Source organism: Oryza glaberrima, chromosome 12, assembly GCF_000147395.1.
Source record: "Oryza glaberrima chromosome 12, OglaRS2, whole genome shotgun sequence".
NCBI lineage: Eukaryota > Viridiplantae > Streptophyta > Magnoliopsida > Poales > Poaceae > Oryza > Oryza glaberrima.
In genome coordinates this window covers 21,791,119-21,804,593 of record NC_068337.1, presented here as the reverse complement: position 1 = coordinate 21,804,593, position 13,475 = coordinate 21,791,119, and the positions used below count along the sequence as shown (strand labels likewise).

Below are 13,475 nucleotides of genomic sequence, written 5' to 3'. Positions count from 1 at the left end.
GTTGTTCTGAAAAACTGTAGTATTTGTGATATACAAGTATTCGTATCACTATTGGCATAATTTTGGGGTTTTTTTAATATCCTTTTAGGATGGATAGGCATGTGAGTTGTATGTTGTAAGCTCCTCATGGCCTTTTTAAGATAATGGAAGTACTTCTGGCCTGGTTATCTATGATCGTAAGTAAGACTTTTTAGATATAAATCTAACAAATTTAATTTATTTTTGTCATAAAAATTATACCCTAATAGAGTAATCGTTGGCCGAAGTCTTATCCTATCGAAATAAAACACGCCTTATATTTATATTTTAAGATGAATGGAGTATAAATAAAACCATGATCAGAGTTAGCCAATCATAGTGAAGAAAGCAAACCCTGATGACCCACTCTAAATTAACATAAGTTCAAATAATAAATATATAGCTCAAATCATAAATTGTTTCAATCTTTTACATACTCTTGGCACCACATTAAATTAAAGACCAGCAATACCCTACTCTCTCCGTCCCACTCACTAAGACACACATGTATTTTAAAATTCAACTCTTTTAAATATTCGACTAATAAATAGCTTATTATAAATTAAATTTTATTTGATGAAAATAATATCATTGGATTATCATTTAAATTTACTTTCATATGGTTATGATTTTGTTGCTACAAATATTATAATATATGATAAATTTAAAGTCAAATATTTGTCCTGAAGACTATGACAAATTCGACCGTGTCTTTGGGAGTGAGACGGAGGGAGTGCTACATAAACACCAGAACCATTGTGATTTCTGAGCTCCATGGCATGCAGAGTTTCATTCACCTTGTCCATGGAGATCTCACAAGCCTTCGTCTTCGCCTCTCTTCTCCTCCTCCTCCTCACATGGCTTCTCTTCCATCTCCTATCCTACCAAGCTCCACCACCCAATGGCGACGGTGGCCGGCGCATCCCGAGCCCGCCGGCCCTCCCCGTCGTCGGCCACCTCCACCTCCTCAAGAAGCCGCTGCACCGCTCCCTCGCCGCGCTGGCGGCGCGCTACGGCGGCGGCGCGGGGCTCCTCCTGCTCCGGTTCGGCGCGAGGCCGGTGGTGCTCGTCTCCTCCCAGGCCGCCGCCGACGAGTGCTTCACGGCGCACGACGCCGCGCTCGCGGGCCGCCCGGGGCTCGCGTCGCGGCGGCTGCTCACCGACGGCTGCCCCACCATCGCCACGGCGGGGCACGGCGCGCGGTGGCGCCACCTCCGCCGCCTCGCCACCGTCCACGCCCTCTGCGCCCGCCGCCTCGCCGCCACCTCCCCCGCGCGCGACGCCGAGGCCCGCGCCATGGCGGCGAGGCTCTACTCGTCCTCCTCGTCGTCGTCGGCGGCGTCGGCCGTCGTCGTCGGCGTGAAGCCGGCGGCGTACGGGTTCGTGGCGAGCGTGATCATGTCCATGGTCGCCGGCGAGCGCATGGCGGAGGAGGACGTGCTCCGGTTCAAGGCCATCACCGAGGCCGGGCTCGCGGCGGCGGGGGCGGCGAACCGGCAAGACTTCCTCCCGTTCCTCCGGCTGCTGGACTTCGGGAGAGCCCGCCGGCGGCTCGCCGGCATCGCCAAGGAGCGGCACGACTTCGGCCAGCGCATCGTCGACGAGTACAGGCGCCGCCACCGCCGTCGCCTCGCCGTCGCCGCCGATGACTCCTCCTCCTCGCCGCCGCGGCGTACGGTCATCGGCGACCTGCTCCGGCAGCAGGAGAGCTCGCCGGAGTCGTACGCCGACGAGGTCATCCGTACCGTCTGCTTGGTACGTACTCCAATAGTATAATCCACCTCGCATGCATCGTGTCAGAGTGACGTCACGCGCCACATGGTAGAGTACTCCTAGCCGTCGATTTTCAATCAGACGGTCAAAAAATTCGTCCATCTCATCACCGCGAAATGAGGCCGATGTGTACTGCACTGCGAACTATAGCTAATTAATTAATTTGTGGCAATAATTCAGTGATTTTTTTTAAGTACGGTTGATACTAGTAGTATCTTTATAAGTTTGAAAATGAATTGAGTTGGTTTCACTGTTTATAGTACTTGAATGAATGATAATTTAACAAGAAAAAAATATAAAGAAAGCTATCATGTATGGCATTAGTCGTCAGTGATGATGCATCACACTAGCCATTTTGTTAATGTCAACAGTCTGATGTGTAGTACACACTGAGTGTTTAGTTTATTTACTAGTCACAATGATTCAGCATTGATTAAGTTAATGGTTTTGGTAATGATCTTTGACATATATGTCACTTCTACCAAAGGCTTAAGCCATGTTGCCATTGAAATTTGTTGCTTCTATATTCAAATTTAATCTTTTTCAACATGTGTGTAACTATACAGAGTTTACTACAAGCCGGAACTGACACATCAGCAAGCACGATCGAGTGGGCGATGGCTCTCCTCCTCAACAATCCAGATGTGCTCAGGAAAGCAACGGATGAGATTGACTCTGTTGTTGGCATGTCCCGCCTCCTCCAGGAACCCGACCTCGCTAACCTCCCCTACCTCCGGTGCATCATCACGGAGACGCTCCGGCTGTACCCTCTAGCCCCGCACCTTGTCCCGCACGAGGCGTCACGTGACTGCATGGTCGCTGGACACGTCATCGCACGCGGGACGATGGTGTTGGTCGACGTGTACTCCATGCAGCGGGATCCCCGTGTTTGGGAGGACCCGGACAAGTTCATACCCGAGAGGTTCAAGGGTTTCAAAGTCGATGGAAGTGGGTGGATGATGCCCTTCGGTATGGGGAGGCGGAAGTGCCCCGGTGAAGGCCTTGCTCTTAGGACGGTAGGGATGGCGCTAGGGGTTATGATACAATGCTTTCAGTGGGAGCGGGTCGGAAAGAAGAAGGTTGATATGAGTGAAGGTTCTGGGCTCACCATGCCTATGGCCGTGCCTCTCATGGCCATGTGCCTACCACGTGTGGAGATGGAGTCTGTGCTCAAAAGTCTCTAGAAATTTTTTTTTTCTTTGATACGTTATAGGATCTGTCACGCCAAATAATTGTTTTGTGTAATTGATTTCAACCAAATAGTCAAATATTCGGTCATTAGCTCTCGTGTTCATAGGTTAATTTATACCATTTTAATTACAATACATGCACTTCAAATTAAAGGACAGGAGATCAAAATCACTGGGATAATTATAAACAAAGCAATCCAGAAACCTTTGAACCTATGGTAATACTTCGTCCGTTTCAGGTCATAAGACTTTCTAGCATTGTTCATATTCATATAGATGTTAATGACGGAAGTCTTATAACCTGAAACGGATATGTCTAGATTCATTAACATCTATATGAATATGGGTAATGCTAGAAAGTCTTATAACCAGAAATGGAGGAAGTACTACTTTAGGGAAATTGATGCTCGATTTATGGTAAATAAAACATAATTAAAAAGCCAAAGTTCACCTAGGAGAAAAACAAAGCCTCACTTGAGATCTCAGTTCATTTTGGGGTCAAGATTTCCTCATTTTGGCCCCAAAACTGCAATCAGGCCTCTCTTTTCAGGCCTATAGGCATGCATATGGTCTCTACTCCACTTTTTTTAAGGCCCAAAATACATTTTTTTCTCATCTGGCCCAAAAGGCCCAAAATACTTGCTTACGCCTAATATGTACTTCCTCCATCCCATAATGTAATTATTTTTTTACGAGCACGGGTATTAAAAAATAGGTAGAGATAATTGAAAAAAGATTATGATTAGTGGAGATGAGAAACAAGGTGAAGAGAATGGTTATGCTTGGCTGAGAGAAGAGGAAGGTGAAAAAATAGCTTCATTTTAGTATAAGTCACTGTGCGAGGAAGTAGTTGAAAACTTTGAAGCAAGGGATATCCATAAGTTTGCAGTGCCGTCCAAAATTATCTATCGCCATTAAAACCGGTCATACATCCATCTTAATTGTGTAATTTCGTAACCTTTTAGGAACTACGGATAAGGCTTTAAAGCACCTTTGAAACACATGAACTTGTACAGCATTTTCAAACGAAATTAGTTCAACTCCTCGGAAATTCCACCAAAAGTCCCCCATTCTACAGTAGGTATAATTAGTCATATGTCCATTTATATACATTAATTGTAAATGTTCAACTTGAGTTTGAGTTCATCCGTAGCTTGATCATATGTCCATCCATAGCTCTAATCTTTGATTTTTTTTTCCATTGACGCACACGTTGATTAATTTAACCTCACCAAGAGCTCCTCGAAAGTATGATCCGTCGTTTAAGGTGGATATTTTGTCAGTTTTTTAGAAACACAGTACAAACGACATTAACACACTATCCCTGTAAACACCTCTAGAAAACTGGGCCAATATATTTTGAGATTAATATAATCACCAATGGTCCTTTGAATAAAAAAGTAATTTTTGCAGTAATTGGCTAACTAGTACATTTTCCTTGAATTTTTTCCAAATTTCATTCAACTCTACGTTCCGAGGATGTCTTCTATGTTGCGTTTAAATATGGTGTTGGCTTGAGTTTTTTCATTGCAAGCCAAACAAGACGTGTCAATAGCGTACAATATAATTAAGTATTAATCATTATAAATTTGAGAAATTGACTTATTTGATTTAACTAAGTATTATTTTTATATATAATATTTTAAAAATACACCGTTTAAACAGTATGAAAAAAACATGTCTGCTTAGTAAGTAGTTACACGGTTAAGCTGAATAAAATAGGACACCATAGATAGCGAGGATGCAGGTCATCTGCAGCATTACTCACTGACGTGTGGACCCTACAGCCCCTCGGACCCATATGTCAGTGAGCAGCGACGTGCCAGCCACAGTTTCGGTACAAAATTAGAAGTTGTCTAGAAGTGGCCAGGTTTTATTTAAATCCATTATTCTAAAAAAGGGAAGTTGTCTAGAATGCGCCAAATGTCAATCTCCTCCATTCGATTGACGGAATAGCAGCTTCGATGGCGACGCTTAGCTGAGCTGACAGTGACCTCAGCCATGGCGGCCAGCAGCCGGCATGGGCCATTCATAAATTGGAGTGATGGGCTCTTCCTCTTCTTGTCTTCTTCTTCCTCGAGGAATCGCTTCCTGAGAGTGTTCTTGCCGTTCCCGGATCCGTCGACGATGATGGCTGGTCTCGAGGTTGCCACGACGGCGGTGACCGGCGGCGACGCTAGCCTGGTTGTCGTCGTCGGCGTTCTGTTCTTGATGGTCGCCGTTGTTGTGATGACGAGGTTGGGTGATGGAGGTGCGGCGCCGAGCCCGCCGGCGATGCCGGTGCTCGGCCACCTGCACCTGATCAAGAAGCCGCTGCACCGCTCGCTGGCGGAGGTCGCCGCGCGGGTGGGGGCGGCGCCGGTGGTGTCGCTGCGGCTGGGCGCGCGGCGGGTGCTGCTCGTGTCGACGCACGCCGCGGCGGAGGAGTGCTTCACGGTGTGCGACGCCGCGGTGGCGGGGAGGCCGCGGCTGCTCGCCGGGGACGTCCTCGGGTACGGCCACACCACCGTCGTGTGGGCCTCCCACGGCGACCACTGGCGCGCGCTCCGCCGCCTCCTCGGCGTCGAGCTCTTCTCGAACGCGCGCCTCGCCGCGCTCGCCGCCGACCGCCGCGCCGAGGTCGCGTCCCTCGTCGACGCCGTCCTCCGCGACGCCGCCGGCGGCGGCGGCGGCGGCGGCACGGTGACGCTCCGGCCCAGGCTGTTCGAGCTAGTGCTCAACGTGATGCTGCGCGCGGTGACCGCGCGCGGCCACGCCGGCGACGAGACGCGCAGGTTCCAGGAGATCGTCGAGGAGACGTTCGCGGCGAGCGGCGCGCCGACCGTTGGCGACTTCTTCCCGGCGCTCCGGTGGGTCGACCGTCTCCGCGGCGTCGTGGCCACCCTACAAAGCCTTCAGAAAAGGCGCGACGCGTTCGTCGCCGGCCTCGTCGACGACCACCGCCGAACACGCCGCGCCGCCGCCGCCGCTGCCGACAAGGATCAGAAGAAGAACGGCATCATCGACGCCCTCCTCACGCTGCAAGAAACCGACCCCGACCACTACACCGACAATGTCGTCAAGGGCATCGTCCTGGTGCTGCTCACCGCCGGCACCGACACGTCGGCGCTGACAACGGAGTGGGCGATGGCGCAGCTGGTGGCGCACCCAGAGGCGATGACGAAGGTCAGGGCCGAGATTGACACCAACGTCGGCGCGGCGCGGCTGGTGGAGGAGGCCGACATGGCGAGCCTCCCCTACCTCCAGTGCGTCGTCAAGGAGACCCTCCGGCTCCGCCCCGTCGGCCCGGTGATCCCGGCGCACGAGGCCATGGAGGATTGCAAGGTGGGTGGCTACCATGTCCGGCGTGGCACGATGATCCTCGTGAACGCGTGGGCGATCCACCGCGACGGCGATGTCTGGGGCTCGCCGGAGGAGTTCAGGCCGGAGCGGTTCATGGACGACAGCGCCGGCGCCGGCGCGGTGACCGCGCCCATGCTGCCGTTCGGGCTCGGCCGGCGGCGGTGCCCCGGCGAGGGGCTCGCCGTGCGCCTCGTCGGCCTGACGGTGGCGGCGCTCGTGCAGTGCTTCGATTGGGAGATCGGCGAAGGCGGCGCCGTCGACATGGCCGAAGGCGGCGGGTTGACGATGCCAATGGCGACGCCATTGGCGGCTGTCTGCCGGCCTCGAGAGTTTGTCAAGACTGTGGTGTCTGATTGCTTCTGAATATATGATGTTTCGGTGTAGTTTTCTGAAAGAAAATAGTAAATCCAAAATGTGATTTGGATTGTTTAGTGATGGCAATGTTTAGAGGGGTCTTGAAATTCAAATTTTAGAAATATAGAATAAATGTTTGCTAAGTAAATAGTTGTACCTGTACAAGCTTATTAATGAACGGACCCATCGGTTCGCTTATTTGGGGAATAAACGAAACAACATATTTGCAAATTAAAAATAATTTATGAATAAAATTTTTATATACGTGTTCTTAGCGATCTGAAAATAAAGGCTGAAAAATAAACTTCGATGAAAAAAAAAATCACAAAATCAACTCCAAATTTAATATTAAAAATTTAAATTTTGGCTAATGAGTATAAGTATAAACGAAAAGATGAGGCCAGAAGAGCGATTATAGTAGTCTCGTTAGGGAAAAAAGTACTACTTTAGGAAAGTTAGGCCAAGAAGACAATTACCCAAGTTGAGAAATAATCGAGAGATTCACATTTTTAGTAAGGGCTCATGGGAGTCACATTCTCTTTTATATACTAAAATCATGTTTGAATGGACCACCTGATTAAGTCATAGCGCCTTATATCCAATGAAAAGTTGACAACTGTCATTCTAAGTAACAAACACTATTGATTGAGCAACAGTATGCATGTTGCAGCAAGCTTACCACATCAGAATTGCCCAAAAATGTAGGAAAAGAATAGAACAGTGACAACCAATATGTGTGAAAGTAACAGTTTAGTCAACATATATACTGTATTGAAATATAATATAAAAAGTACATATAATTCAGTTCTGAACAAAAAAAAAAGTAAAAATATATGAGATGACATTTGAAAGGGTCAATTTTACGTCGTGTGCAGCAGTATACTGCACAATTTATTGGCTAAAATGATAGCTGAATTTTTTTCCCAGTAGAGCTTAAACATTTTTATACTTTTTGTAAACGAAAGAAAAAGTGATATTTGATGGATGGGTCAAGCAAGAAAGGTGAAAACCCATCAATGACACAAATAGAAGCCAATGAGATTATGAGAACAAATATTGACAAACTTATCAGCCTGAGATAATCTATACCGCTATAAAAGATAATAGTGGTGGTGGGGGACCCCCACCACTACTTTTGTACATATTACAAATTAGTCTATGATATTGTGCAATACTTTAATATTTGTTTCAATCATGTAAATAACATATATTCAAATAAGAATGGTCAAAGCAAAGTATGTATATTTTACCCATAGCAAAGCATTTTGCTAGTGGAAATCTAATATCTAGAGGAGGATCAAATACCTTAACACTACTACAGATGGACATCAGGCGCACTGTTGGTTTGTGCTTGATCAAATCAGTTCATGCAATTAAATTCTTTGGTTAGTACATTGGAATCACCTGATGACAATGGTGAGGAAAATTTAAAAAAAGGACTGCAACCCCCATAATTCCAGAAACCACCTCTTATTAGGGAAAGGACACCTGAGTTCTGATAGGGGAGAGAGAAATTAAATTTGAAGATAGAAAAAACAGGGGAGATACTAATAAACTACATCAAAGAGAGGCGTCGAGTAGAAGCTGGCTGGAGCATTGAGGTCAGGGAAAATAAAATCTAAGCAATATGGCCCATCTGCTGGGAAAAAAAAAGGGAAAGAAGAAATGTTAATTAATCCTAGCGAGCTGCCTAATATCATTGTATCAAAAGATCAGTGATTGTGAATGTGAAACAATAAATACAGTAGAAACATGTTGTGAGAGGCGAGAGAATCTTGTGGAGTTGTGGAGCCGATTCATGGAGCTAGTACATGTTGCACTTGCAATTGTACAGCAGCAATCCAGGACGAAGCAGCTGGAGCTCTCGAACAGATGCAACATCAAACGATTGAAAAGAGAGTAGGAGATCGGAGATGGTGGTTATGGCAAAGAGATATTGACTGAGAAGATGCCTGCCCTGCAGAAGCTCTCTGAATATGGACGCAGGGAGCGCGCCTTCTCCCTCGTGGGGCGATGCGCTTCCGCGAGAGAGGAGGAATGGACGGGTGCCTTGAAGAGGACAAAAAAGATCAGGAGGTGGACAAGATTGGCTATTCTACTATAGGAGCCTTTGCTGTGCGAAAAAGTTAAGGAAAAACTATACGACTTCTCCAACTATCTAAACCGGTGCAAACATTGTCCCTAAATGGTTTTGGAGGTGGTTTTGGTTGACGTGGCGTCTACGTGACGGTTTTGACCGGGTCTTCGTCCTACTTAACGCTTACGTGACATTAGAATAAAAATAAAATTAAAAAAATATGTAGGATCCATATGCTATTCACACACAAAAATAGTTTTGTGGGACCTACATGTTATCCTCCCTCTCCTTCCCTTCTTCCTCCCCCACCCTCTCCCTTACCTCTCTCTCCCCCCGACCTCTCTCTTCACCAGAGCGGCGGCGGCGGCGGTCGGGAGCGGCGGCAGTGGCGATGGGGAGGTTGGGTTCTTGATTGGTGTCGGATTCTTGGTTGGTTGATGGGGTTTGTGAGGTGTGGCGCTGAGTTGGAAAGATCCGACATATACTCCGGCGCGGACGGGTCGGGTCTCGCCGGCGCCGCCGAGAGGGGGGAGATGGATTGGGACGACGAGTGGCTGCGCCGCGCGCTGGCGGCATTTGGAGGAGGAGGCGGCGGCGTGTGGGAGCTTGTGGATGCCGCGCTGGCCTGTGCCGCGCACGACCGCCCCGACGAGCTGCGCGCGCGGCGCGAGGGTATCGTGGAGCGGCTCTACGCCGCCGCCGGCGGCGGCTACAGCAACTGAGGTTTTTTTTTTTAATTTTCTTTCACCACCTCGCCGACGAATTCGATCAAAGAAACCATTGAAATTTGACGCGAGCTGCACGTTTTTTCGTTTTGTTTCCTCACAGCCGGAGGACGAGCTGCTGAGCTTGCTGCAGAGCCTGGCAGACATGGACATCCCGTACAAGGCGCTCCAGGTGAAAACAAAAGCTTTTTACCCCCATTCTTCTTTCACCGTCACTGCTGTTCTGTTCCCCTTGCAACAAAAGGAGAGGAGACGAAGTTGAAGTTCCTGCTTTGTGCTTTTGCAGGAGACGGACATCGGACGGCATGTGAACGGTCTGCGCAAACATCCCTCCGGTGAAGTCCGGCTACTCGCCATCTCATCCTCGTCTTCCTCATCGGCCTCGCCATGGACCGGCTCCTCGGCGGCCGCGACGGCGGCATCGTGGCGCGAGTCCGGATCTGGCTCTGCGACGGGAAGCACCACGGTAGTCGCCGTTGCCGGCTCGACGGGCATCTCGGCCACCAGCTGCTTCTCGTTGCCATGGAATCCCTCCCCACGGTGGTAGAAGCCGCCGTACCTATACGCATCCCGCCGGTGGAGGCCGCCGCCGTGGCGCCGCGCCAAACCGCCGCCGCCGCTCCTCCGGTGAAGAGAAAAGCCGGGGGGAGAGAGAGAGATAAAGGAGAGAGAGGGGGAGGAAGAAGGGAAGGAGAGGGAGGATGATATGTGGCTCCTACAATATATTTTTTTTTTGTGAATGACATATGGGTCCCACATATTTTTTAATTTTTGTTTTTATTCTAATGCCACGTAAGTGCTACGTAGGAAAAGACTCGGTCAAAACCGCCACGTAGGCGCCACATCAGCCAAAACCACCTCCAAAACCACTTAGGGACATTGTTTACACCGGTTTTGATAGTTGGAGGAGTCGATATACCCGGTTTTGTGGTTGGAGGATATGAATCATACTCGGACGATAGTTGAGGGAGTCAAATTATACTTTTTCCAAAAGTTAATGTACGTCCGTTTGCTTTTTTTTGGCCCAGATGATACTTGTGTTGGGCCGTCATTTTTCCTTTCGTTTTATGGGCTAAACGCATGGATTTTTTTTACTTGGCCTATTTCATTTTTCTTGCACATGTTGGGCTGAACACATTTGCCCAATCAAGTGTTTGTGATTATGTTTTTCTGTTTTATTTTAATTCGAAACTTTTTGTGTAAAAGTTTTTATACCGGATATTTTACATTACATACAAAGTTCATATGCTAAATATTTATATGTATAAAGTTTCTATACCAATTATTTTATGTACAAAGCTTATATACCAATTTGTCATATGTTGAAAGTTTCTATATATAAACTTTCTAGGTATAAAGTTTCTATGTATAAAATTGCTACCTACTATATTTTTTTATATTATTTTTTTGCCAGCTCAAAGAAAAAAAATATGGGCTTTTTATCTATTCACACATAGGTCGAAAGGAGAGGGAGGGCATGTAGTTAATGAGCCTTTTCAAGGAACTAGTTTTGGATGGATTTTTGAATTCATCGTGGACTCCCGCACGTAGAAGCCTTACCACGTACTTCCTCCATTTCACAATATAAAACTTTCTAACATTGCCCATATTTATTTATGAGAGAATTCACTCAGTGCCATTGAGTTTTGCCTACTTCTACAATATACCCATAACTTTGTCAAGTTGAACAATATGCCATTAGGTTTTCTTTAACCTTCACTATGTCCATCACAGATCAGTTAGCATCTGTTAGCGATGTAAAAAGACCTATTTGCCTCTAACTTATTATATATGTTAGCCATCTTTATTCCAATTTTCAAAGAAATTCATCGCGTTTGCATTTTCATATATACATCGGTGCTCATATATTAAACCTAATCTGAGTAGCAGTGCTTCCAAAAACGAATGGATTCGCAGAAACTAGTATCGGTAAAAATGTAAATACACGCCTCTACCACCTGCTAATCTCAACTCAACGGATGGATTCACAGAAATGGAGATGGATCAACGCCTCTACAAAGCTCGATCAGACCTTGAGCTTGAAGCTGTAGTTGTTGGAGCGGATTCGGATCCGCCTGCCGGCGACGAGGTTGTCGACGACGAGGTTGCAGGTCGCCTTCCCGGTCATCTTCCACAGCTTGACGGCGCCGAACTTGATGCGGATCGGCACGCGCGCCCACACCGTGAGCGGCACGAACCCGGCCTATTGCTGCTGCAGCAGCTGCGCCACCACGGCGCTGTCCAGCTGCGTCTCGCCGGCGACGGCGACGGCGAGGACGAGCACGGCGAGCAGCGTCCAGCACACGCACCGACAGCACCGCCGCCCGCGGCTCCTGCGCCGACGCCCACCGGGTGGATTCGGTGGTAGTCCATTGAGATGGAGACGCTGCTTGCCGGGCGGCTGGCGGCGCGTCGATGGGACCCCGGCGACCAGCCACGCGTCGATGGGGAGGCCGGCGAGCCGCCGCGCGTCGAGGGGGAGCCGAGCTCCGGGCCGCGCGTCGTGGGGGAGCCAGGCGGCCGGCCTCGCGTCGTCGGGGAGCAAGGCGGCCAACCGCGCGTCATCGGGGAGCCGGCCGGCCGGCGGCGCGTCGAGGAGTCAGGCATCGATGGGGAGTCGGCGCCGCTCACTGGAGGAGAAACATCAACAGATCGATTTGGGGGTGGATGGTGTGTTACGGTTTTCGGTCAACAAGTACAATGATATTTTAGTCAAAGGGTATTTTAGTCATTTAGAGACAATTCAATACGGTAAACGGAGGCCAACTAACGGCTCGTGGACGGCGATGGCACGCAGTGGAAGTTAAAGAAAACCTGATGGCATGTTGTTCAACTTGACAAAGTCAGGGATATATTGTAGAAGTGGACAAAACTCAGTGGCACTGAGTGGATTCTCTCTTTATTTATATGTTAATGAGTCTAGACACAGGCATGTGTTTAGATTCATTAGCATCTATATGTATATGAGCAATAGAAAGTCTTACATTGTAAAATGGAGGGAGTATGTTTTATCGTATCCTGATCGCGCGCGGGGAGATGCCATCGATCGATCGTACATTAGGGGTTCTCTTAGATGTGGGCTTGCTATTCCACCAGGATCGCTCATCGTTGTACCGATCGGTTCGATTACTTTGGTGTTGGTATGGTAGGTGAAGTGGCAAACCATTCAGATTTCATCCAATGATTGTGGATCAATTGGATAATGTGGCACAACCATAGTTCAGGAAAATAGGTAATAATAACTACACTAATTGAGAATTACTTGTATAAATTTATAGGATTCATAATTAATACCTTGAATGAATCTGCTAAATATATTCAAAATCCAAATGACGATAGAACAATCAGTTTAGTCGATCAAATGCTATTTCACATCTTGCTTTCAGTTACTAATCAAACTTTTGAAATCATTTTAAATTTTGAGTTAAGGTTTTACACAAAACAATTAATCCATGGCTTAGAATTATAATCATTTTTAAACACCCTAAAAATAGTCATTTTTGAACTTAAAAGTTTTCTAGTGCAAACAATATGGTACACATAACATTTACTATGAATATTACAAACTTTTTAGAAAATTCTAATGTAAAAGGTCGTGTGGCTGGTTACACGCATAGATTGCGTGCATGTTAACTTCCAACTGATAATTATTTCTCGCTATACTTTCCTTGTTTCATAAATGAATTAAATTTACAACCATGTGTAAATTATATAAAATATATGAAGTCATTTTATTTTTTTTACAAAACATATTACAATTTATTTGTACATATTATACAACTTAATTTTCCATAGCAACGCAGCTGGATATTCATTTAGTTAATTATACAAAGCGGTTCTCCGGTGAAAATATGTCCTTGCGTACGGGTAAGGCACCTTTGACGTACATCAGAGGGACGTATGCTGCTTACATGTGGGCCCATAAAAATAGACCCCACCTATTAATTAAGAACGCACTTCCCTCTAACATGTCAGTCTGTAAGAGGAGGAGCTGCG

The 13,475-nt window shown here is 47.3% G+C and overlaps 2 protein-coding genes across 2 annotated transcripts; both read left to right on the top strand.

Annotated features, from left to right (window-relative positions):
* Window positions 1-800: 800 nt before the first annotated feature.
* Window positions 801-6,961, top strand: LOC127756399 (uncharacterized). The gene is made up of 3 exons (XM_052281739.1): window positions 801-1,773; window positions 2,358-2,972; window positions 4,941-6,961. Exons 1-3 carry the CDS (start codon window positions 823-825, stop codon window positions 6,684-6,686), a joined length of 3,312 nt encoding a protein of 1,103 aa, XP_052137699.1. The 5' UTR covers window positions 801-822; the 3' UTR covers window positions 6,687-6,961.
* Window positions 6,962-8,444: 1,483 nt separating this feature from the next.
* Window positions 8,445-10,564, top strand: LOC127756891 (uncharacterized). The gene is made up of 3 exons (XM_052282278.1): window positions 8,445-9,477; window positions 9,583-9,651; window positions 9,766-10,564. Exons 1-3 carry the CDS (start codon window positions 9,367-9,369, stop codon window positions 10,024-10,026), a joined length of 441 nt encoding a protein of 146 aa, XP_052138238.1. The 5' UTR covers window positions 8,445-9,366; the 3' UTR covers window positions 10,027-10,564.
* Window positions 10,565-13,475: the final 2,911 nt, after the last annotated feature.